This window comes from Microcebus murinus, chromosome 19 (assembly GCF_040939455.1).
Source record: "Microcebus murinus isolate Inina chromosome 19, M.murinus_Inina_mat1.0, whole genome shotgun sequence".
In the NCBI taxonomy this organism is placed as follows: Eukaryota; Metazoa; Chordata; class Mammalia; order Primates; family Cheirogaleidae; genus Microcebus; species Microcebus murinus.
Genome location: NC_134122.1, coordinates 38,979,144 through 39,003,842, shown reverse-complemented (window position 1 = coordinate 39,003,842; position 24,699 = coordinate 38,979,144). Strand labels below are relative to the sequence as shown.

At 43.3% G+C, this 24,699-nt stretch overlaps 1 protein-coding gene across 2 annotated transcripts in view; it reads right to left on the bottom strand.

The window, feature by feature from the left end:
- Positions 1-24,194, bottom strand: part of RAB4A (RAB4A, member RAS oncogene family) — a 33,891-nt gene extending 9,697 nt beyond the window's left edge. Inside the window, exons 1-3 of one of the 2 annotated variants that reach the window (XM_012764339.2) lie at positions 23,947-24,194; positions 7,866-7,946; positions 5,607-5,721 (exon numbers count right to left, since the gene is read on the bottom strand). In XM_012764339.2, coding sequence (XP_012619793.1) covers positions 5,607-5,721; positions 7,866-7,946; positions 23,947-23,977 — 227 coding nt within the window. In that variant the 5' untranslated portion in view covers positions 23,978-24,194. The remainder of the gene's footprint in view (positions 1-5,606; positions 5,722-7,865; positions 7,947-23,946) is intronic. The other variant, XM_075995448.1, reaches the window with a different exon arrangement.
- Between the last annotated feature and the right edge of the window lie 505 nt (positions 24,195-24,699).

The window sequence follows — 24,699 nt, the reverse complement described above, 5'->3', positions numbered from 1 at the left end:
GACCATCGCCAAGCCCAGGCGGCTCCCCAAGTCCCCCCTCCACCTCTTCTAGGGAAGAGGGATGGCCTTGGATGGGAACAGCCTCATCTCCCAGCCAGGATCCACAGTCGCCGCGCCCGTCACCAGACAGGAGACCGCGGCCCGCGCACCTTGCCCTGCTCACGTCTGCAGCACCGGTCTCTTTCGGTGACACGCTTTCTCCCCTGCATTATCAGTCTCTCCTCCTTTGCTATATGCTTTTTTCTATTTGCAAAGTAAAGTTGGCCGTGGCACCTCCCATCCCAAAACGTGCTGGCGGTCCTTTCAGTTCCTATCCCTCCGTTCCCTCTTCTCCATACCCGGAGTTCTCAGACTTGTCTTCACCCGCCTTCTCTGCTTCACCCCCGACCTGGCGTCTGTCTCTGACACTCCCCGAAGCAGCCTGCCAAGGTCCCCCAGCTCCGTGTACCCAAAACTAGTGGGCACTTCTGTCCTCATCCACCCCTGCCTCTGCGTCCCACCCTCTCCTGGTCTTGCTCCTGTCGCTGGCCGCCCCGGCCCTGGCGCTGGATGGTCTCCAATCTGCCCTGCGGGGACTGCAGCTCCGCCATGGTGCGTCCTGGGCTCTCTTTCCTAGCAACATTCGACTCAATTTTATCTCCAGCTCAGACCACTTTGCTAAGGTCCCACTAATGCCCCCATACAGCCATGAGACTGCCTGCTAAACACGTCAAACCTAACAATTACCAGACAGAATTCCTTTGGGTCCCTCCCTCCAGGCCCATGCTGGCCTAGGAAGGGCCATCACTCCCCACCCAGGTTACAAAGCGAATCACCCCCACGCTTATCCTCGACTCCTTTTTGCCCATCTCCACCCGCCAGCCAGGTCCCGTCTCTCACACTCCACACGCCCTGTTCCAGGCACGCCTCTCCCTGTCCACCTGCCCGTCCACATCTGACCACTGCCACCTGCCCGTCCGCATCTGACCACTGCCACCTGCCCGTCCGCATCTGACCACTGCCAGGCTTCTGCCCGGACGCTGCAGTCGCCTAGCAGCCACCCCGCTGTCACTCGGGCCCCAGTCCTTCTCCAGGGCAGCCCAAGTCCTCAAAGCCAGCCCTGTGCTCACTGTGCCAGGCCCCCGGTCCCACTCTTCCCTGCTCCCAGCCCCTCCACCCTTGTCTTGGCTCGTCACAAGTCTGGTTTTCCTTGTCCTCCGGGTCCCACCAAACGCCACCTCCTCAGTGGGGTTATCCAAGCAGGATCCCACCCTCCAACTCCTGTGTGGTCCCTCGGCCGCACTCGTCCCACCCACTTGGTAACACGTTGGTTTTGGCTGTCGGCCCCTCCAGCAGGCAGGGCTTCACGTCTGGCTCGCCAGTGCTGTCCTGGTACTGGCACAGGGCCCGGGGCACCACTAGGTAATCCCTGAACACCCCCACAATGTTGGCAGAATAAAAAATAACTGCAGCATAATAATCATAAAAAAAGAAACCTATTAGGGGTCTTTGTCCCAGGTTCTGGGCACAGAGCTCCTAGAACCTCTGTGATTTTCTTAAGAGACAAGAAGGTTTTTTGGAACTAATGAATTGACGGGGGGGGGGGGGGGGTGGATGGTGTCCAGGGAACCAACCTGTGATCAGAGGTTTAGAACTCCCAGCCCCACCCCAGACCTCTGGGGAGGAAAGAGGAGCTGGAGACTGAGCTGACCAACCAGGCCTGCGTAATGAAGCCTCCACAAAAACCCAAAAGGAGGCGGTTCAGAGAGCCCCTGGGTTGGTGAACACATGTAGGCCCTAGAAGGCAGTGCCCAGAGAGGGCACAGGAGCTCTGCGTGCTCCCCGCCACACCTTGCCCTGGGCATCTCTTCTGTGGCTGTTCCTGCAATGATTCCTACGTAACAAACCCGGTAGTGTAAGCGTTTCCCTGAGGTCTGTGGGTCGTTACAGTGAATTCTCAAACCTGAAGGGGGCGAATGTGTGTGGGGGTGCTGCCCAATTTGTAGATAGCCGGGCACAAGTGCAGGCATCTTGGGCTCCCCATTTGTGACTGGCATGTGTAGCAGGAGACAGTCTTGCAGGATGGAGTCCTTAACCTGCAGGGTCTTTGTTAACTCTGGTGGTATCAGAATTGAGTTTAGTGTCTGGACATCCAGCTGGTGTCAGAGAACCAAAGGGGCTGGTGTGAAGAAAACCCTTCGCAGAGAAGGGGAAAGGGCATTTTTTGAAACCTTAAAATTTGTACCCCCATAATATGCTAAAATTAAAAAAAAATACAGATTTAACATTTAAAAAAAAAAAAAAAAGAAAACTCTTTGCACTTGGCGTCAGGAAAAGAAGACACCAGAGAGGAACAGTGGCTGCCCTTGGGGAATAAAGAAAACTGTGGACTTGCAGGAAACGAACAAAACTACTCCTTCTTTCTCTGCTACTTGGACAAGGGCACTACCCTTAAACTCCAAGGCAGGCGCGCCACGCGAAGCTTCCCCTTTCTACCTCTCGACTGCTGCCGCAGGGGCACACGTTTTCAGAACTGGCAGCCTGGCCTGGGCTGTGAGGAGGAGTGGACAGCCTGTGAGGGCAGAGGAGGAGGGACGTGCTTCCCCACACAGAAAGAGGCAGCTCTTCTCTTTCAACTCCGCAGGCAACCAGGATAAACTATATTACATCTCCTTCTTAAAAATTTATTCTAGAATTTATTTTACAACACTACCTTTTTTTTTTTTTTTTTTTTTTTTTGAGGAGAGAAAGGAGAAGTTTATTAATCTTCCAGCAAACGAGGAGGTTGGCAGACTCCTGTCTTAAAGTACCAATGTCCTCACAGCACTGTCTTTTGACATAAGGATTCTTATGTAAGTTATTCAGGTATATAAAGTTAAGGATTTAAGAATACTTCCTTGAGGTGTCAAAATTTTTTGCAAAAGTAATTTCAAACAATGTAACACATGTATATAGTTTTAAAGTGAAACATTACTGAAAGTCTTGAAAGGAGACACAGCCACCTCCTGCTTCCTTCCTCCCAGGAGGCCTCTCCCCTGAGGTGAGCACTCTCCTTCAGGTGTGCGATTTTTTCTCTCTTCAATTGACTAAAGAAAACATACTGAGCCCGTGACGTGCTAGACACTATTTGGGGCATAGAAAAAAACAAATGAACAAAACCCACAAAAATCTGTACTCTCTTATAGTTTTCTTTCTTCTGGTATTTGTGTCCTTATTTCCACAGAATGCTTAGGAAACTACTTGAGTTATTAGTATTAGAGCTTATTGCTTCTCTGCTTCGCTAGGAGTGTCAGCCCACTTAGAGACAGCCTTCCTTCCTGTCCCCCCTCATCTACCAGGAAGGCAGCGCTGCCACACCCTGACTGCCGTCTCGGTCTTCCTCAACTGTCCGAGACCTGTGCTGTCCTCCTGGGCTGGGTCCCCCTGCTGGCCTCACAGTCCTCTATCTGCGCTCATACTGGTAAAGTACATCCTTCCGAACTTTCTGAGAAAGTACATTTCTAAGAAAGATAACCTTTGTTTCCTCCCCATTCTTGCATATTTGAAGCTATTCAGATTTTATTCTCACACTTATAGTTTAGCTACGATTAGAATTTTAGGTTGAAAAAAAATTTGTTTGCACTGAATTTTGAAGGCAATGTGTCAATTTGTCTTAGCGTCCAACACTGCTGGCTGAATGGAATTGCCAATGCAATCCCAATTTCCAGTACTTTATATGGGACTGCTTTTCCCTCTTGGAACCTTTTTGGATCTTTACTTCATCCCTGGCGTTCTGAAATTTCACATGACATGCCCTGGTCTGGACTTTTTCCCCATTCATTTGTATTTGCCAATCAATCTGGAATCTCATTCCTTCAGGGAATAGTTTTCCTCCCTGCTTCATCTGCTCGTCTCTCTTCTGGAAGTTCTAATATGCAGGCATTATACCTCCTGGATTAATTCTGTGGGATTCTTTGTGTTGTCTCTTTCACTTGTCACCTTGAGTTTCTTGTTTTACTTTCTGGGAGATCACTACCCTGCTTAAAAATATTATTCTGGTTGAACTTTTAAAATATCATTTTGTTCTCATTATGTACTTGAATGCAATCTCTGGTCTTATTTCTGAGAATACTGTAGTTTTTTTTTTTTAGTGTATTTTTTCCAGTTCTCTGAAAGTTCTAGCTTTTTTTTACTTTAGGCTTTCTCTTTATTATAGAAACTTTTCTTCAAATTTCTGCCTGATCAATTATATTAAGAGCAAGGAATGAAAAAGTCTAAAAGAAGCTCTGTGTGTCTGGGTGGAGCTGGTGGGCTTGGAAGACTTCACTGTCAGGTGATTGGAAAGAGACTGCTTTACTGGGAAACCAAAATGTCAGTATCTTCAAGCCTTTCCTTCTGGGCTATTCATTTTTCTACAGATAAGAATCCTGTCTTCTACCTAGGATGGATATACCTGGCTACCAGCAACTAGGGGAGAGGTGGGAGGAGAGGGTTAGGGTTCAGAGACTTTCACTTAACGTTCCTCTTTTCAGACCTCACCCCACCCCTACCCTGTGCTGTGTCTTATGACCTTGAGTCTAGACCCTATTTCAACTTAGAGACTAAACCTCTCATTCTGTGTGTACGTAAGCACTTTTTTACCCCCCATCCCCACCCCAGAACTGGATGCTTCCAAATCCTGACTTTTCCTGGGACTCAGCAGGAAGAAATGGCTTCCTCCATTCAAGTAGTTAAGATGGAACTCCCTATGCTGTAAATTAGTCACTGCACCATCCACTTCCTATCTTTAATGGGTTTTTTGAAACCTGTCAATCACAATTGTGTGCTCTTCCCATTTTGGCCTTTTTGAATAAATGCTATTTCAGTTGTTTCACAGTCATTTCAGTGTGGTTTAGAGAGGGAAAGACATACATCTCTGATTGAATTCACCATGTTTAATCAGCGCTTCCAGAAGAATCACTGTGATTAAAGATTGTTAAAATATTTTAGAAGCCATTATTGAGCATTTAATATATAATATATACCCAACTTTAATTAAGCGAAATGTTTATAGTAGGCTGACTTTTATGTCACTGAATTTTGAAATGATGGAATCTGTTCTGACTTTGTGCATCTGTGCAAAAAACAACTAAAATACTAAACATATAATCTCATTTGCAGTGATCTGAAGTCACCATTCTGAGCATCGATTGTGATTGTATTGTAATAAAAGGGTGGAGGAAATAGTATTTTGTAGAGTGTGTACTGACCACCAGAACATGCTCTAGTTAATATAAAACAAAACCCTCACAAGCGGTTTTTAAAAATTCTTCTTTAAAAGTGAAATACAGAAAAAAATTGTCTGTGCCATTAGTTTGCCTTGATTTTAATCTAAAAGCATACTGTAGAACACACAGTGCCATATCCTCCTGAGAATGTTCTAAAGTACGATGCACTCTGAGATTCTACTATGTTCTTTAGTAAATCAATGGTGCATGGAGCTAAACTGAATTTTAGCTCTCTTATCAATCAGTTTCCAGAGGTGATGTTTCTGAAATCAGTACAAGAAAGGTGGGGGGTTAGGAGAGGGTCTTAACCTTATATATTGAGAAAATATAATTATTTCAAATCCGATATTCAAATATTTTTTAAGTTAGAGAAAAAGCTACCTGAATCGTTCTTGTCCTGCTGTATCCCATATTTGTAACTTTACATATTTACCACCAACATTTATTATCTTTGAACCAAATTCCACTCCTATTGTATGATTTGAGTCATCTTTGACTAAAAAAGAAAAACAAGAACAAGATATTTAATTTAGAACATTAACGTAATAGCCTTATTGATTGAAACAAGTAACACTAAAGTCAATGGAAAATGGAAATTGCATTAGCCATTCATTTCTCAGACAGGTCACTGATAAAAAGCATTCACTGTTTTAAATATAATACATACAGTACCTACTCTCAAAGAAATAATAAAGCTTTTTCTAGAAATTCCTAAACAAATCATACATTTGAAAGCTTAGGCTTGGAGGTGGCCATGCCATATCAGAACCATATCCAGCTGGGCACTATTAGGGTGCTCACAGATGGTGACTGGCTAAATAGCAGCATACTGTTCAGAAAGGTGTCATGCCCAGGGACAGGTCTGGAACTCAGCTGGTAATGAGGTGATGACAGTTTCAACTACTGTATTTGAATGGATAAATAGTCTAAAAAAATAAAAGCAAAAGGAAGGAAAAGCACGGTGGCCCACAAAGGAAATGTGATAAAACACCAAAGATTAAGGAAAAAGGAGGAAAAAGCTGAACCAAAAAATCCCTTAAACAAACCTAAAAACCAGAACTCTATGCATATTACAGATGTTGGCATTTTCATTAATTTTAGTGTCACATGGCAATAATTTGGAAAGAATTTGTTGGAGAACTCAATACTAACTGAATGGGCAGGAGATAGGCGAAATAAGTAATGTTGCTAAACCCAACTGGAATACACTGCCTGTAAAAGAAACTTCCTGTGATGACGAAAGGATAAACTAAAATCAAATATCAGGGCATTATAGTCCATTGACTTAATTTATATTTTTTTAAACTGTAGAACAAAATCTAATTGTTCCAGAAATCAGGGAAGCCACTTGGCAACTGGATCTGTAGTTTCCTGGAGAATGGGGGGATGGCGGGTTGCACTGACTACGCCAGTCTGTCTCTTGCCCAGACAGTACAGAGCTAGCGCGGGAATCCCACTAGGAGTAAGCTACCAGGCAAGACGCCGGGCAAAAGCCTTCAAAAGGCCATAAATAAAGGCCAGGAGCACCCCGATTACAACACGGCCATGAGAGAAATGACATCAGACCTTCTGTGCGAGGAGTTAGGGAGGACCCTGCAGGGAAGCTCTCCTTGCAGGAGAGAATGATTACACAAACTTGGTACCCAGCCCAATATCTTCTGAGATATTCTTTTCTAAGGCTGTATAAATGCAAAATCTTGGCAACTTGCAAAGAAACCTGGACACCCAGTGAACGAATACTTGTTACATTCAGTAAGGACCGGTTCTGTGACTAACCCACGCGGGGTCCACGTCACTAAACAGAGGCTCCAACAAGCTCTAGATCGGTGAACATGGAAGTAACAGAATTAAGTTCTCAGAATTTTATTCTTCTTCAAAGCTCTCCGCCAAGACATCTCATACTGGCTCTCTCTCCTTTTCACCCCCTACTCACGGTAGCTCGTGTATACTTGCTTAAGATGCACTTCATTAAATTACTTCTATTTTTGAACCTTCATCAGACTGCACTAAATAAACAGGTCTTTCTCCACAATTCTTTCCATTATTATAAAAGCACTATTTATTTTAAGGGCCTTTCAAACCTACAGTGTTTTACAATCTTCCAAAGTCTCACAGAGTTTGGAATAAAAAGTTTAACTTCCCTTACCAAAGCAGTGAGAGTCGCTGGCAAAAGACAGCTGTGTGGTCAAGAGCCTACAGTCACAGGTGACTACCCAGGAGCACACCCCAACCTCTCTGAACCCGTTTCCTGGCCCACAAAGCAGTACTGATGACAGGAACTCCCTTGACTACTGGCCACAGTGAGGACCAAATACTAGTATTTTATGCACAGTGTACACCTAGGGCATCTCTAGCCACTCCGTCAGGAAACAGGATCCCTGTCAAAAAATCTATTTTCCCCATCATCCTATTATCTTTTAGCATCAGGAGTAACCATACATTGAACCATTACGGAATAGAAATGCTCACAATAAAAATTCAGTCACATTACTAAAAGTTTAACAATACAATCTCTTAAAGTACTTTTAAATGATGGCTTTTTTCCTCTGGAAAAAAAAAATCAGAGTTTAGCTGTTAAGGAATCTGAGCAAGAGAACACTCTCAGAAGACATGCACGAAAGAATGACTGATGTCACTTACATTTTTTTTCAATAAACTGATGAAGTAAGCAAGATTTGCCAGTTCCTGCATTTCCAATAACCAAGAACTTAAACAAAAAATCTGCAAGACAAAAAGAGACTATGAAAAATAACTTCAAAATGGGTACTGTGAATTTATTCTTAGGCTATGATCATAAAATTTAATGAAATCTTATCTGTTAATATAACAAAAAAAGAGGTAACTAAGTATCTTGTGAAATGACAATAAAATCTTGACTTACCTTTTTACACTTAAGCATTTTGATATCTGGCTTACATGCTAATTCAGTGGGTTTCCAAACTCTGCTTTCTGGACAATTTCTTTTGAGGTTGGAAGTTTAAAAAGTCTTGTAATGAATAAAACTTGTTCCTTTGATAGCCACTATTCAAAGAAATATGCAAACGCAGTAGCAAGGAAAATTCATCTAGAAATTTTAAGTGTTTTTTTTTTTTTTTGTACAAAAGAGCCTGGTAGGATCAGATGAGTCCATTTCTTTCTTTTTAAAAATGGGTATTTCTAACCTTGGGTGACAGAGCAAGATCCTGTCTCTTAAAAAAAAAATAATAGGTGTAAGTTTCACCTGCACTTGCAGATTTGTATGGTCTTGCTTCTGTTCCTTCACCTGTAACTTGCAGACCCAGGGAAGGACAGCTTAACCCACATTTGGGTCAGTATTTCGAGGGTGAAATCAGTCTGGTTCAACGTAGAGAGTGCTCTTCATTTCTTCCTTACACAGAGTAATATATTTAATTGGGGGTATTAGTTTCCATAGAATGGAATCAAAGGACTTCCAAAATGGAATTTGTTAATTAGCATAATGTGGCACCAGTAGCCCCACACTGCCCTTGGTGAGTCACTTCACTTTTTCTGGTTAGCAAAGAACTTTAGTTCTGCTTGGCACAGGAACTTAAGAGTTTAGGAGCAGAACGCCAACTCCCTCTCCTTTTCATTCCACTGCTGAGTCCACCCCTCACCCATGATCCTGACTCACCACTGCTAACCCCCACTGCTGCTCCACTCATTCTGTGGCCTGGGACATCTGCTCCATAGTCCTGGCCCCCTTGTTCCTGCCTCCTTTTCCAGATCAAATATTCCCTAACCTTGGATACCATCCCTCCCCAAATTAAGCTCCAATAGTCTGTTTCTTTCCTGACATTTGGCCTAGCCCTGTCACTTTGGGACAGTGTTTGGCTCTGTTGCCCAGGCTAGAATGCAGTGGTTCATTGCAACCTCAAACTCCTGGGTTCAAGTGATCCTCTTGCCTCAGCCTCCTGAGAAGCTGGGATTACAGGTGCATGTCATGGCACCTGGCATATATATATTTGTAGGGGTTGGGGTGGGGTCTTGCTATGTTGTTCAGGCTGTTCTTGAATTCCTGACCTCAAGCAATCCTCCTGCCTTGGCCTCCCAAAGTGCTGGGATTTCTGGCATGAGCCATTGTGCCCTGCTTGTTTCTTAAGAACTATATTCATCATCACTCAGAGGTGAAGCCTATTCAACTTCTCATGATATTCAGATGGTTACAGGCAATTAAACTCAAAGAATAGTGCTATTAGAATTATGTCGGTAGTTAAAAATGCCAATAGTTTTATGTTTCTCACTGCATGTTTTAAAAGCATGCCACACCAATGTTCATAGCAGCATTATTCACAACAGGCAAAACAGTCCACTGGAGGGATGAATGGATAAACAAAATGTGGCATATACACACAATGGAATATTATTCAGCCCTAGGAAAGAAATTCTGACACATGCTGCAACATGGATGAACCTTGAAGACACTGTGCTAAGTGAAATAAGCCAGTCACAAAAGAACAAATACTTCTATGAGAGTCAAATTCATAGAGACACAAAGGAGAATTGTGGTTGCCAGTAGCAGGGGGAGGGGAAGTGGAAAATTGTTGTCTAATGGGTATGAGTAGCATTTGGAAGATGAAAAAGCTCTAGAGGTGGATGGTGGTGATGTTTGTATAACAATGTCAATGTACTTAATGCCAATGAACTGTACACATAAAATGTAAATTTTATGTTGCCTATATTTTGCCATAATAAAAACAAACAAACAAATAAATAATGCATTCCAGGCTTAATAATTTTCATTGAATACTTTTACAAGCCAAGAAATTGAAGGGAAAAATGGTTAAGCTTGCCAGGCTAAAAAGAGTATTGGAATTTCTGAGTCTTGTTCAATATCCTCTTCTATTTAAGAAATAAAGCCCAGTACATCGTATAAGTTGTAAAGAGAGGAAGAAAGCCAGGTAAAGAAGCTGGCAAATATGTAGGCAATAGTAAGTCTTAAGAGAGAAAAAGAACCATGTATAACATAGTTTAAAGATTGAAATGTTTCTGTACGTAGGTACATTCAGAAATCCATGTAATCCTGGAACTTAAACTATTCATATAGCTAACCATGGACTTTAAGAAATATTTGTTCCAGGCTGCACATGGTGGCTCACGCCTGTAATCCTAGCACTCTGGGAGGTGGAGGCAGGAGGACTGCTTGAGCTCGAGTTCAAGACCAGCCTGATGGGGGGAGAGGGGCATGGGCAATATACATAACCTTAACACTTGTACCCCCATAATAGGTAAAATAAAAAAAAATAAAAACACCAGCCTGAGCAAGAGTGAGACCCCATCTCTACTAAAAATAGAAAAAATAAGCCAGGCACCAAGGTACAAGCCTGTAGTCCCAGCTACCTGGGAGGCTGAGGCAGCAGGATTGCTTAAGCCCAGGAGTTTGAGGTGGCTGTGAGCTAGGCTGTTGCCACGACACTCTAGCCTGGGCAACAGAGTGAGACTCTGTCTCATAAAAAAAAAAAAATCATCATTTTCTGCTATGGCAATTTTGCTTAAATACACTCTATTATAATTACTATCCAGACTGCATCATAGTCTCAACTAGCCAAAGGGTAATATATCAATTCAACTGTACCTTGCTGGACAAAAGATAAATAATTTCTATATTTATGAATATTTAATTCCTCCAACAAACATTTCATATTCTGAATCTTGTAGCTCAGTGGTCCCCAACCTTTTTGTTACCAAGGACAGGTTTCATGGAAGACAATTTTTCCATGGATGGGGGTGGGTATGGTTTCAGATGATTCAAGAGCATTGCATTTATTGTCCACTTTATTTCTATTATTATTACATTGTAATATGTAATAATTATACAACTCACCATAATGCAACCTCTCTGCTAATGACAATCTGTATTCGCAGCCGCTCCCCAGCGCTAGCATCACCGCCTCAGCTCCACCTCGGATCACCAGGCATTAGATTCTCATAAGGAGTGTGCAACCTAGAGCCCTCGCACGCACAGTTTACAGCAGAGTTTGTGCTCCCGTGAGAAGCTAATCTCTTGGTGATCTAACAGGAGGTGGAGCGCAGGTGGTGATGCGAGCACTGGGGAGTGATGGGTTGCTGCTGCAAATACAGACCAAGCTTTGCTCACTCACCCTCCTGCCGATCACCTCCTGCTGTGCAGCCCAGTTAGTAACAGGCCACGTGGTACCAGCCTATGGCCCAGGGGCTGGGGACTGCAGTTGTAGCTCAAATGTTACACATTATATGTTTGTATCAAAACATCACATGTATCCCATAAATATGTGCAACTGCTTATTATGTATCCATAATAATTAAAAATAAAAACTAATGAGCAAACAAAAAGATAAGAATTTATAGTAAATATAAAATCTTTTTGTCTGAAAACCCTTTGGGATCAAATATTAATAACATAAAAATGCTAGATAAAGTATATCATACTTTAAAAATGCATAGCTGAGGCCGGGCGTGGTGGCTCATGCCTGTAATCCTAGCACTCTGGGAGGCCGAGGCGGGAAGATCGTTCGAGGCCAGGAGTTCAAGACCAGCCTGAGCAAGAGTGAGACCCTGTCTCTACTAAAAATAGAAAGAAATTAATTGGACAACTAAAAATATATAGAAAAAATTAGCCAGGCATGGTTGCACATGGTTGCCTGTAGTCCTAGCTACTCGGGAGGCTGAGGCAGGAGGATCGCTTAAGCCCAGGAGTTGGAGGTTGCTGTGAGCTAGGCTGCTGCCATGGCACTCTAGCCTGGGCAACAGAGTGAGACACTGTCTCGAAAAACAAACAAACAAAAAAATTAAAAAAAAACCCGCATAGCTGAGCTTTTAGGAAAGAAAAGGAAATCTTCAGATGCTTAGAAAGGAGAAGAAACTGAAAAAAACAATGAGGGCTTTGGGTGGGGTGCTGTTAATCTGAGATGGGCTTTAGTATCTGTGTGGGACGGGGACAAGACCTTGTGTCCACGTGAAGAAGAGAGTACAGAACTGAATCTCAGTTTTCTTCGAGGTCGGGCACGAAGTGAAAGGGTAAGATGTAAAACAAAAGTACACTCACTAGCTCAGGCAGGCAAGGAATCTTCCCTGACTCTGCCTGTTCTCTTAGCAGAATGGGATAAACATTCCCCTTTGAAAATTAATTATGGGCTGTTGCCACAAGTAGGCTTGGAATTCAAATTTAAATAACCATGTGGACAAATGAACCCCCAAGTTAGGAAATTAGCAAAAATAAAGATGGCTCTAGAAAGGAATATCACTGAGATGCCCGGAAGAAGCAAACACGGATCAGTCTGGAAGGACATATCCTCACCCAACACACACAGAATTCCCACATGCACAGCTGCTCTGAAACCAAGCTTATCACACAAGATCACAAAACAAGCAAGGTGCGGTGGCTCATGCCTGTAATGCCAGCAATTTGGGAGGCCCAGGCAGGAGGGTTGCTTGAGGCCAGGAGTTTGAGACCAGCCTGGACAACATAGCAAGACCTTGTTCTATGAAAAAATTAAAAAGTTAGCTAGACACGGTGGTGCACACCTGTAGACCCGCACCTGTAGACCCAGCTACTGGGGAGGCTGAGGCATGAGGACTGTTCGAGACCAGGTGTTTGGGGCTACAGTGAGCTATGACAGTGGCACCACACTTCAGCTTGGGTGACAAAGACCCTGTCTCAAAAGAAAGCAAAACATTAAAACTTCCCTCTTCTTGGAACAAAAAAACCAAAAAACAAAAACAAAACAAAGCAAAACACAAAAAAGAAAAGAATAACCTGATAAAGTATCTTCAATATAATCAATACAATAAAAAAGTGAATCCTAAAAAAAAAAAAGAATAGGATGTCTTCCAAGAATTAATAGATTTCTATTAATAAAATCTAGAATATCTAGACATAAAAATTACAGTAATTAAAATTAATTACTCAATGGCTAGGTTAGAAAGCAAAGTGGGCAAGACTGAGGAGAGAATTAGTGAGTTCTCTCTTATGAGAGAATAGAAACTGGAGGAAATTACTAGGCAGCAGTATACAGAGTTGAAGATAGAACATATGAAAAGAGAATTTAAGAGATGTGGAGGATTGAAGGAAAGGGTCTAACATAGGTTTAAAAAGGCATTTTGGAATTAAAATAAATAGGAGAATGGGGTAGAGAGACAACATTAAAAGAATTAATGGCTGAGAATTTTATAGAATGAAAATTAAAGGATTAGAATAAAAAATAACTTTGAAACATGTGAACAAATAAGAATAAATCCATACATAAACACATAATTGTGAAACTGCAGATCAAAGACAAAGGCTGTAAAAGCAATTTTACAAAAAGGAAAAATTCCCTACAAAGAAACTGGGTGTCTAGACTCCAAAGGTCAGAGGCAATGGGGTCCTACATGCACATGCTCGAAAACAACCTAATGTAGCATTTGACGTACAAAAAACTACCCTTAAAGCCAAGGTGGACTTCTGCTTCCAGGAAGATAGAGAATTACTTTTCCCTTTTTCTCTCATTAAGTACAACCCAAAACCCTAAACATTGTGTGTGTGTGTGTGTGTGTTGCAGACAGAACATATGAAAGAGAATGTAAGAGATGTGGCCGATTGTACATATATATAAAAAGATGACGCTGCAAGGTAGACAGAAAAAGGCAGATGGGCCAGGGACTTCAGGGCCTGCAGACTGATATGGTGGTGAGTTCCCTGGGTTTTCCTTTTGCCTCATATACCCCAGACTTGAAGCTGAACAAGCTGGCAACCTAGAAATGCCAATGGGTACAGATGAAAAAAGTCCCAACAAAAGCCTGCCCTCTCTAGAAGCTATAGGACCAGGAAAGGGGCAGCTGAACAAGAGAGAAAAACTCTTACACAATAACTACTTTCCTCTAGCCAAGCACCACAGCAAAAACTATGGCCCACGCCAGTAAAGGCCAAATGGGGAGTCTAAACTTCCACCCTTGCAAGGCTCTAACAAGGCATACCAATACCCCCATAGAGGTGGTGTCAGAGAAGACCAAGTAGGGTGCTGGGACTTTCTACTGACTGGGTAATGAGTTCTTCTCCTGCCCCTGCTAGGGTGTCGGTGGAGATCATGGAGAAAGGGCACTAGAACATTTTCATCCCCACTGAGCAGGAACAAGGAGAATCTCTCTCATGTGTCAGTGGAGGCTGAGTAAGGAATCTGGACTTCTACCACCTGGTAGTGATGAGGTAGTACCCAAGAATGGAAGCCAATTAAAAGAGCTAAAAAAGATCTAAGTCTTGTAATATAAAATGTCCAGGTTTCAGTTGAAAATCCCTTTTCATACCAAGAACCAGGAAGATCTCAAAATGAATGAAAAACGATAATAAATTCTGACATCAAGTTGACAGAAATGTTAGAATTACCTGACAAAGATTTTAAAGCAGCTATCATAAAAATGCATCAACAAGCAACACAAACAGGCTTGAAACAAATGAAAAATTAGAAATCTTCACCAAAGAAACAGAAGATTTAAAGAGGAACCAAACAGAAACTTTAGAATTGAAAAATAAAACAATCAAAATAAAAAGCTTAGTGGATAGGCTCAACAGCAGAATGAAAGGGACAGAGGAAAGAATCAGTGAACTAGATCACAAAATGATAGAAACTGTCCAATCTGAACAATAAAGGGAAAAAAGACTGAAATAAACATAGCCTTAGGGATCTACAGGACAGTAACAAAAGATCTAACATTTGTGTCACTGGACTCCTAGAAGGAGAGGAGAGACAGAGAATGGGGCTTAAAAAAGCATTCAAAGAAATAACAGCTGAAAACTTCTTAAATTTGGTAAGAGATATAAAACTACAGACTTAAAAAACTGAATCAACCCTAAACAGGATAAGCAGCCAGAGAAAAACGATAGATGCCCTATCTATAGGGGAAAAAACAATCCAAATGATGGCAGATTTCTCATCAGAAACCATGGAGGCCAGAAGGGAGTGAGGCAGTATTTTTCAAGTGCTGAAAGAAAAACAAACAAACTAAAAAAAAAAAAAAAAAAAATCCTCTCAACCCAGAATTCTCCATCCAGTTAAAATATCCTTCTGGAATAAAGGGTAAATCAAGAAATTCTCAAATAAAAAAAAAAAAAAAAAACAAACAACTAAAAGAATTTATCACTAACCCCAAAAGAATGGCTAAAAGAAGTTCTCTAAAGAGAAAGGAAATGATAAAAGAAAGAATCTTGGAATATTAGGAAGGCAAAAAGAACACGCAAAGCAAAAATATGGGTAAATAAAATAGGATTTCTTCTCTTGAGTTTTCTAAATTATGTTTAACTGTTTAAGAAAAAGTTATATCATTACCTGATGAGATTCTAAAATATGTCAAGAAAATATTTAAGACAATTATAAATGAGGGAGAGTAAAGAGATGTAAAAGAAACTAAGGTTTCTATATTTCACTAGTAAAATAATGACAACAGTAAACTGTGATAAGTTATGTATACACAATGTAATATCTAGAGCAACCACTAAAAAAAGCTATTATCAGAGAGATACATTCAAAAACACTCTAGGTAAATCAAATGGAATTCTTTAAAAACAAGGGCCAATCAAGGCAGGCTAGAAAAAGAAAACAGAGAAATAAAAAAAACAGAACAGCAAACAAAGAAATGAAATGATGAACCTCAGTCTTACTTCATCAAAAATTGTATAACTTGAATAAATATACCAATTAAATGACAAAGATTTTTGCTCACAAGGGCAGAAATTAAAAAATAAAAACAGGCCGGGCGCGGTGGCTCACGCCTGTAATCCTAGCTCTCTGGGAGGCCGAGGCGGGCGGATTGCTCGAGGTCAGGAGTTCGAAACCAGCCTGAGCAAGAGCGAGACCCCATCTCTACTATAAAATAGAAAGAAATTAATTGGCCAACTAATATATATACAAAAAATTAGCCGGGCATGGTGGCGAATGCCTGTAGTCCCAGCTACTCGGGAGGCTGAGGCAGGAGGATTGCTTGAGCCAGGAGTTTGAGGTTGCTATGAGCTAGGCTGACGCCATGGCACTCACTCTAGCCTGGGCAACAAAGTGAGACTCTGTCTCAAAAAAAATAAATAAATAAATAAATAAAAATAAAAACAGATTGGCAGACTGGACTAAAAAACATGATCCAACAATATGCTGTCTACAAGAAACCCACTTCAATTGTAATAATATAGGCAGTTTGAAAGTGAAAGGATGGAAAAAGATGTACCATGCAAACAATAATCAAAGGAAAGTAGGACTGGCCATATTACCATCAGATAAAATAGACTTCAGAGCACAGAGACAAACAGGACCATCATGTAATGATAAAAGGGTAAAAATCCACCAATAAGATATAGGAATCCTAAATCGACACCAAACAGGTATAAAATGTTAACCAAAAAGAGATAAAAGGACAGACAAACCCACAATTTTAGTTGGAGCTGTCACCACTAAGTAAAATGTTAGCTGTATATTTGGCAGTTTCTTTTTTTTCTTCTTCTTTTTTTTTTTTAGACAAAGTCTTGCTTTGTTGTCCAGGCTAGAGTGAGTGCCGTGGCATCAGCCTAGCTCACAGCAACCTCAAACTCCTGGGCTTAAGCAATCCTTCTGCCTTAGCCTCCCGAGTAGCTGGGACTGCAGGCATGTGCCACCACGCCCGGCTAATTTTTTCTATATATATTCGTTGGCCAATTAATTTCTTTCTAGTTATAGTAGAGACAGGGTCTTGCTCTTGCTCAGGCTGGTTTCAAACTCCTAACCTTGAGCAATGTGCCCACCTCGGCCTCCCAGAGTGCTAGGATTACAGGTGTGAGCCACCTGGTCCAGCCTATTTGGCAGTTTCTTATAAAACAAAATGTTTACCACATCACTCAGCAATGGCACTCGTAGGTTTTATCCATCCCAGAGAAATAAAGACTTAAGTTCATATGAAACTCTGTATATGAATGTTTCTGGCAGCTCTATTTGTAACAGCCCCAAACTGGAACAACCCAGATGTTCTTTAACAGGTAAATGGTTAAACAATCTGTGGTACATTTATACCAAGGACTACTCAGCAATAAAAAAAGTGGACTGAACATTTAATACATGCAATAATCTGGATGAATCTCCAGAGAATTATATTGTGAAAAAAACCAATCGCCCAAAATTACAATTACAAAATTCCATCCTCAGAATGACAAAATTATAGAAATGGAGAACAAATTAATGGGTGCCACGGGCAAGGGAGAGGGTGGTGGCAGGAGGGAATAGTGTGTGCCTACAAAAGGGCAAAGGAGAGATCTTTGTGGTGATGGAAATGTCCTGTATCTGTATCAACAATATGCTGGTTGCCATGTTGTACAATAGTTTTGCACATTGTTCCTATGGGGGAAACTGGGTAAAGGGTAAATGAGATCTCTGTATTTTTTCTTAAAACTGTACGTGAATTTATAATGATCTCAAAATAGAAAGTTTAATAAAAAATAAAAGAATAGGTGATATTATCAGACAATGACTCTGTGAGTTTACTACGCACAATCCCAAACCGAAAGAACTATCAAAGGATGTGCTTTGAGAAGGAAAATGCCAGAAGGCAGGCAGGTAAGCAGCCAATTTAATAGTTTACTTTCTGTCTAAAGACGTATGCTTTTGGCTAACACTGATAAAACTAAGCATCACAAGGAACAATGAATTATTCCTCAGAAGGTGATAAGAATTCAACTTTATCAGAAGTTTTAGTTAATGCTGAACAACCTGGATTTCACACACATCATTCTGGCCAAGCGTCATATTCTCTGCTCTCCTCAGAGTGTTCAAGGTTTGCTGGTTTACAGTGACGACAGTTTCACACATCGTGCCCCCATACTAGGGTATGGTAGGATTTGCACTGGTTTTATGGATTTTTCTTGTATTTATAATGTGGTTTTTCCTTTTTCTTTTTCCTTGCTTGAAGACAGATGACATAAACGCTACATATCACATAAATGTTTTACATGTTAAGTGTATGATGCTTCGCAACTACAAAAAGGCTTACCAGGAACAGTTAACTAGCCACACTTAATGAGGTAATTAATGTAGCCAGGGAGTAATTAATGGAGGAAAATGCCTAGATAGGTTATATAAGATAACTAAACGTGAACTAGTTAAATAATTATGTCTATTTTAATTAGACTTGGTGTTTATTATAATGAGTGTTAACTTGAGGGCTCAAAAATCACAAAAAAATTTTCTCATCCAGTTTATGATAATTACATTCGCTTGATGAGGGTTTCCTCGGGAATGAATTAAGCTTGAAGGCAGGGCAAAGACCACATTTCACCATAGGAAAATCTAAAACACATCTAAGGTACATCCTACTGATGTACTTTTAACTTTTCATAGGAGAAATGTTAAATGAGGTCACAGGAAAGATTATCAAATGATTAGAAATCGGTCTTGAGCTGTCAGCCAGCCATTCAGGAGCACAAAATACAGAGCAGGAAAAAGTGGCCTCCACGTCACTGCAACAGCGACTGCAAAGCCAAAGGACTAACTCCACAGGGGAAAACCTCGTTTGGGATTGACTGACTTGTTCCACGTTCACCACCAGCAGCCTCTGCTACCCAGGTCCCGGACCACGGCAGACCCAAAGCATATCCTAAGGCTGGGCTGTGAGCCACAAGCACAGAGCCAGCTGGGACAGCCCGAAAGCGGGAACAGCACAGCACATTTTGTTCAGCAGTTGATGGTTGACAATGGCCTTGGGTCTTCAGGAAAATTAAGTCATACTCAGTAGACACGACAGCCTCTGCCTTCCTAGTCCCCCACCCCCACAAGCAAAGGTTTTGCTTGTAAGATTTCCAAAAGTCAGAGAGGAAGTGAGGACCGAGGGCCTCTGGCTGCTCGATCCGTTCCACCTGCAGATGAGGCTAGCGCTGGGGGGGGGGGGCAGAGTGGGTAGAATGCAGTCATTCTGAGAAGGACTCTTTGGTTTCTGGCTTAGGTTTGCGATTTCAGAAACTGAGATAAGAAATGCTGGAGGTTCTGAGGAGGAGTAGATTTTAAGGCAAAATAACGAATTGCAGATTCAGACATTAAACTGAATCTGTAAACCAGCACAGTTGTTTTCAGGAAGCAGTTCTTATAAGGTCTGAATACAAAAAGAGAAGCTAAGGAAGATAAAGATCACAAAGCGTCCCCTGGGCCTGACCATCGGCATCCCTGGTGACATTGATGTCATTTGAGGTAGGGGCAAAATCCTTGTTACAGTCTGCCAAGAATGGAGTGGTGAGGCAGAAAGTACTGACAGCTCCCATAAGCAGCCTGGCCACAAGGGAGAGGCAGGTGGCGAAGAGAAGGTGTGAGTGGAAGGCATGGCTGGGAAGTCACCCGCAGAGAAGGGCAGGGGGCAGGGCACGATGGGAGAAGTGAGGGCCTGACGTTTCAGGCACGGGGTTAGTCTTAAACAAGAACAGAGACCTGCCTTCTTCTGAGGCAACAGAGAAAGGGTTAAGGATGGGTGTGGACATAAGCAAGTTTGCAGGCTGGAGAGGGGACAGGAGGAGAGCAGTCTCTTTATCATGGCATCTTTTTCTTGCATCTCCCGGGGAGTCATCTACTGGGAATGAGATAATAGGATTGAGGAGGTATGTGAAGGTTTAAAACAGCTGATGTGGAGAAAGGGAGAGGTGGCCAAGATAAGAAAAGGGCCAGCTAAGTGCATACTACTGAGCACCCAGCTGGAAGCAGAGACCATGTATCTGTAGTGATCTCAATTTACAAAGAGCTCTGTCTGCACAGCAGCAGGCAAGGCAGATGGCTGGGTAGCCCGGGCCGGGGCTGTGCAAAGCGTGTGCAGTTGAAGGACACAAAAGAAAGAGATGGAAGGAAAGGCCGTGGCTGTTGTATCTGGAGAGGGAGCAGCTCACTGCCTCAAAAGGAGGAGAGAGGATGGACCAGAAGCCTGGAGCTCTTATAGTAACAGCTCCCACATGGCCCGGAGCTGGTCACATTCAGAACGCCCTTCCCCACCCCCACTGGATTAGGATCTGTATCTTAACACACTGGGGGACTTGTGTGCTCATTAGTTTGAGAAGCACTGGTACAATGTTTCCCAAACTTTGGTCCTTGAAATGTTCACCAGTTTTTGGTGAATGAGATAAAGAAAAATACAAACATTTACAATTGAAGATTTATTCAACTTAAAGAAATGTCCTTTATTTTGCTGTTATACACTTCTTTTGTTGACATTGTTTACATGTCCAGTCTTTGATAAAATTAAGGTAAAGACAATTTGGGTGATTTCTCTAACAGCAAGTTATTTCACACTTTATTAGAACCAAGTGACAATGGTCTTTGTCACTTTGAAAATGCTATTTCCTTTACCTAGGATATCTCCTCGCTCCACCTTGCCTTATCAAGCCTAAATTTCTCCATGAATCATATTTTGATGACCAAAGCTTATGATTAGTTTCCTAGGGGTGTCATCCCAAAGGACCACAAACTAGGTGGATTAAAACAACATTGAGTTGATTGTCTCATAGTTCTGGAGGCTAGAAGTACAAAATCAAGGTATTGGCAGTGTCTAGCAGCTCTCTTTGAAGGCTCTAGGGAAGGATCCGTCCCTGCCTCTTCCTTGTTCCTGGTGGTTGCCAGCCATCCTTGGCATTCCACTCCAATCTTGGCTTCCATCTTCATGTCCCATTCTCCCTGCATTATCTCTTGTCCGAGCTTCCCTCATCTTGTAAGGAAACCAGTCACTGATGAGGGCCCAACTTAATCCAGTATGCCCTCATCTTACCTTGATTACATCTGCAAGGATGCTATTTCTAAATAAGGTCACATTCACCAGCGGGGGAGGCTAGCACTTACAGCTTACAACAATATATTTTTAAAAGAAAATATTGTGATAAACCTCAAAATTATATGATAAATACCATAATACTGTGCTGTTTTCAAAATGAAGCACAGAATCAAAATTTTGTGCTTTGTTTTCAAAAGGAGTATAGTATAATAAAAATTAGCACAGGATCAGCAATTTGAATTGTGTTCTTCTGTTTTGTCAATTGTTCCCATTGTGGATGGCATAAACTCTAATGTGTAAAGATTTGTTTCAGATCTTTTTCTCACTCTCAAACTGCCTCAGCACTTACATTTTTAAAAAACTTCTGGCATTTCCCTATCACATATACTTTTTAGCTCCTTTCTGAATATTGTTGCTTGGCATCAAGAATTATGGCCAATTTATGATCTCCCAGGTCTCAGATGGCTGAAGTGGAGTTCCTTGGGAAGCCCCACACTGTATGAACTGGCCAGGGCTTTAAGAATGTTCTGAATTTAATAACATTTGGGAGAACCTTGTTTCAGGTTACTAATATTTAGATTAAGGGTTTCAATCAGAAATCTATCTGCTTAAGATTTCAATTTTGAATTACATTATTATACACAGTATTCATGTGGTTAGTGGCTTCAGAGCAACACAATGATGAACACTTCTCAGTCTCGGGAAGATGAAATAACATTTCATATGCTAAAAGGCAGGTAGATGTAGCTCATCAACGGCATATTTTATGTGCTGGCTCTCAGTTTCTCATCATACTTCTGGCAAGATACACAGAGCCTCCTTTTACAGAAGAGAAAATGAGCACAGAGTACAAAGGAGTTTGAAGGTTAGACAAACATTCCTTTCCCAGCTAAGAGGCAAGTATCCAGAGGAGGGAACCTGATTGTTTTACTTTTGGGAAGCAATGCTGTGCAAGTAACCCAATGATAAGTGAAGGTGACAGCCTAGAATTTGGTTTTGGGTGATTTTTATTTTAGGTTGGCAACTTCAACTGCCACACTTGCCCTTTCTAAAACTAATTTTTTAATTTATTAGTTTCTCTTATTTTCAATAAGTTTCCTCTAATTTCATCTATTGGAACAAAAGATTAAATCCTGAGTTCGTAAAAAGTAAAAACAGTTGGAAGGTACCATGAAATAAGAATACTAATGGCCAAAGCCATATGACCAGAGTTGAATCAGTTCATCTGTGATGCTCAAAAGTTCAATGAACTGCGTCTAAACTATCTTAGAGATACCAAAGGTATGCTTTATTTTATTGGCTGCTATAATTTCATATAAGAAAAATGAGATGTAAAAGCCCTCTCTCCTAAACTCTTCCAGTACTTTCTTCCTAATTCACGACCTCCACTTGGTTTTCTTATTTGGACTTTTCATCCCTCCCTCGTGCTCCTGCCGCAGGTTAAAGGAAATAAGCATGGGCTAAGGAGCACCTGGAAATAAAGACGTGCAAAACTAACAAAAATTACTAACAGACATACTTTCTTTAGAACACTTCTGACCGTGGTTGCCTGCAGGAAGAACCAGAGCACTAGCATTTCACAGGAGCATTTGCAACACTTGTCCTGACAAAGCCGGTGACTTACGGGAGGATTTCCTAAGCCTTCTAGGAACAGACATGCCCAGTGTCACCAAGAACAGGCCAGTACTAGTCACAGGAGTCGAGGAACATGGGCCAACCCTTCCAAGAGCTCCCATTTTTCTCAGGACAGAGACTGAAACCTTCCTAAAGGCCCTCTCCTCCCTGCCTTCCCCTCCCCTCTCTGCCCAGCTTGGTGCTCAACCTACTCCCTTTCCAGAACTGCCTTTTCCACCAGCCTCAGCTGTTCCCATGCTGCCTTGTTAATGCCTCCCTCACCACCCAATCAACTTTCTTGCTAACATACTTTCACAGATCACATTCCTTCAGAACTCTTGCCTGGTTTTTAATTATTCATTCATAATTGGGTTAATCCTGTATTCCCCACTAGAGACCAGAGACACGTCTGTCCTGTTCCTGCAGTATGTAAAGCCCTCCTAGCATGGTGCCTGCTCTCCTAATGCCATTCCACTGCATTTGTTGGAGGGAAGGAAGCAGCATGCCAGGACAGACGGAGACAAGACCGATTTGGCTTGAGCTACATACTTTTGAACTTGAGCCTCTCTCCGGGACTATCAAACTCCAAATCAGAGTCTCCATCTGAGAATGCATACATCTGAAAGAGTGATTACGGACTGGTACGCAAACATCTACTCAACCCTGATAACAAAGTACAAGTTGTTTATTTTTGCCACGTAGGCTAAAAAAAAAAAAAAAAAAAAAAAAAAAAGCAACACAGTATATGAATTGGGTGGAAAACCTTTCATTTATTCAAAAAATATTTGTTCGGCCCCTCCAGCTCTGGGTGCTGTAAGGGAAACAAAGATTAAACAGACAGGGCTCTGCTTCCAAGGTGTTTGCAGTCTTACAAAAGAGGAAAGACAACGTTATAAATAGCCACGATGCAACCCAGAAAGGGCCAAACACCCCTGAACCAGAGAGAGGAACGAAGCAAGAGGTCTCGGAGGAAGAAGAGACGGATCAGTCTGTCAGAAACTCCACACTGTAATCCCAGAGCAAAGAAAGGAATTCCAAACCAGGAAAGGTCAAGCCGGAATATTTGCGGAACACACTGAAATACAGGCGTCGCCCTAAGCCCTTCGCATCGCCCGCTGGGGAAAACATCGCAGCTGGAACCGAACATCGGTCTGGCTGCCCCAGCTCGAGCTACTGAAATTAAACTCGGAAAGGAAAACGCCAAGAATGCAGGCGCGGAGAAAAAGCAGGAGCAAACTTGCAGAAGCGGCTCCCGGCGATGGGCCGCGCACGGCCGGGCCCGCGCCCGCGCGCCCGGGGTGCAGACCCGGACCCCGCGCCCCCCGCGCCCGCACGTCCCCGGCCTGCGCCCCCGCCCGGCCCGCGCCCCCTGGCGCCCCGCGCCCCCGCGCCCGCCGGGCCGTACCGTAGGTCTCGGACATGGCCGTCTGCGACATCTTGGGAGCGGCCGCCTCTCGCCGGGCACCGGTGCAGCTCGGCCGGGTCCGCGAGCCGTCTCGGTGCGGAAAGGCGTGGGGCGGGGGACCGGAGGAGGGAGGGGCCCGGCCGGTCCCCACGGCAACCGCCGGCCTCCCGCGGCTGTGGCCCCGCCGGACTCCCGCTCCGCGCAGGCGCACGGCCCTCCGCACCCCGTCCGGCCAGCCGGGAGGGGGAGACGGAGCCCAGGAGGCCGGGCCGCCCGCGGCCGCGCGTGCGCACGGGAAGCCGGGGCGGGGCGCGTGCACGCGGGGAAGCCTGGGTGGGGGCGCGAGCGCGCGGGAAGCCCGGGCGGGGGCGCGCAGCAGCGGCACGTGCACCTGCTGGGCCCCGCCGGGCGGTGCGCCCCGCGGAGAGCTGCTGGGCGCGGCTGGCTGAGCCGTGATATCCGGGGCGCGGGCGCAGGGGGGCGCGCGGCAGGTTTGGGGATTACGGAGGACAGCGGACGGTGGGGTCCGCTCTGGGACAGAGGAGACCAAGTGCCTGCACCTGGGAGGAAGGCAGTCCTCTTGCCACACCGGCCCGCCATAGTAAACACCTTGTCTTCGGTCGTCATTTGTGGCCCTAAGCCAGGAAAAAACTCCAAGCTGTTGGGATCCACGCCAGAACTTGGCTAATGTGTGCCTCCGTAGGTCCAGGTGTCCACCGAGGCCGCCGCGTGGGTGGGAATGCGGCTCTACCT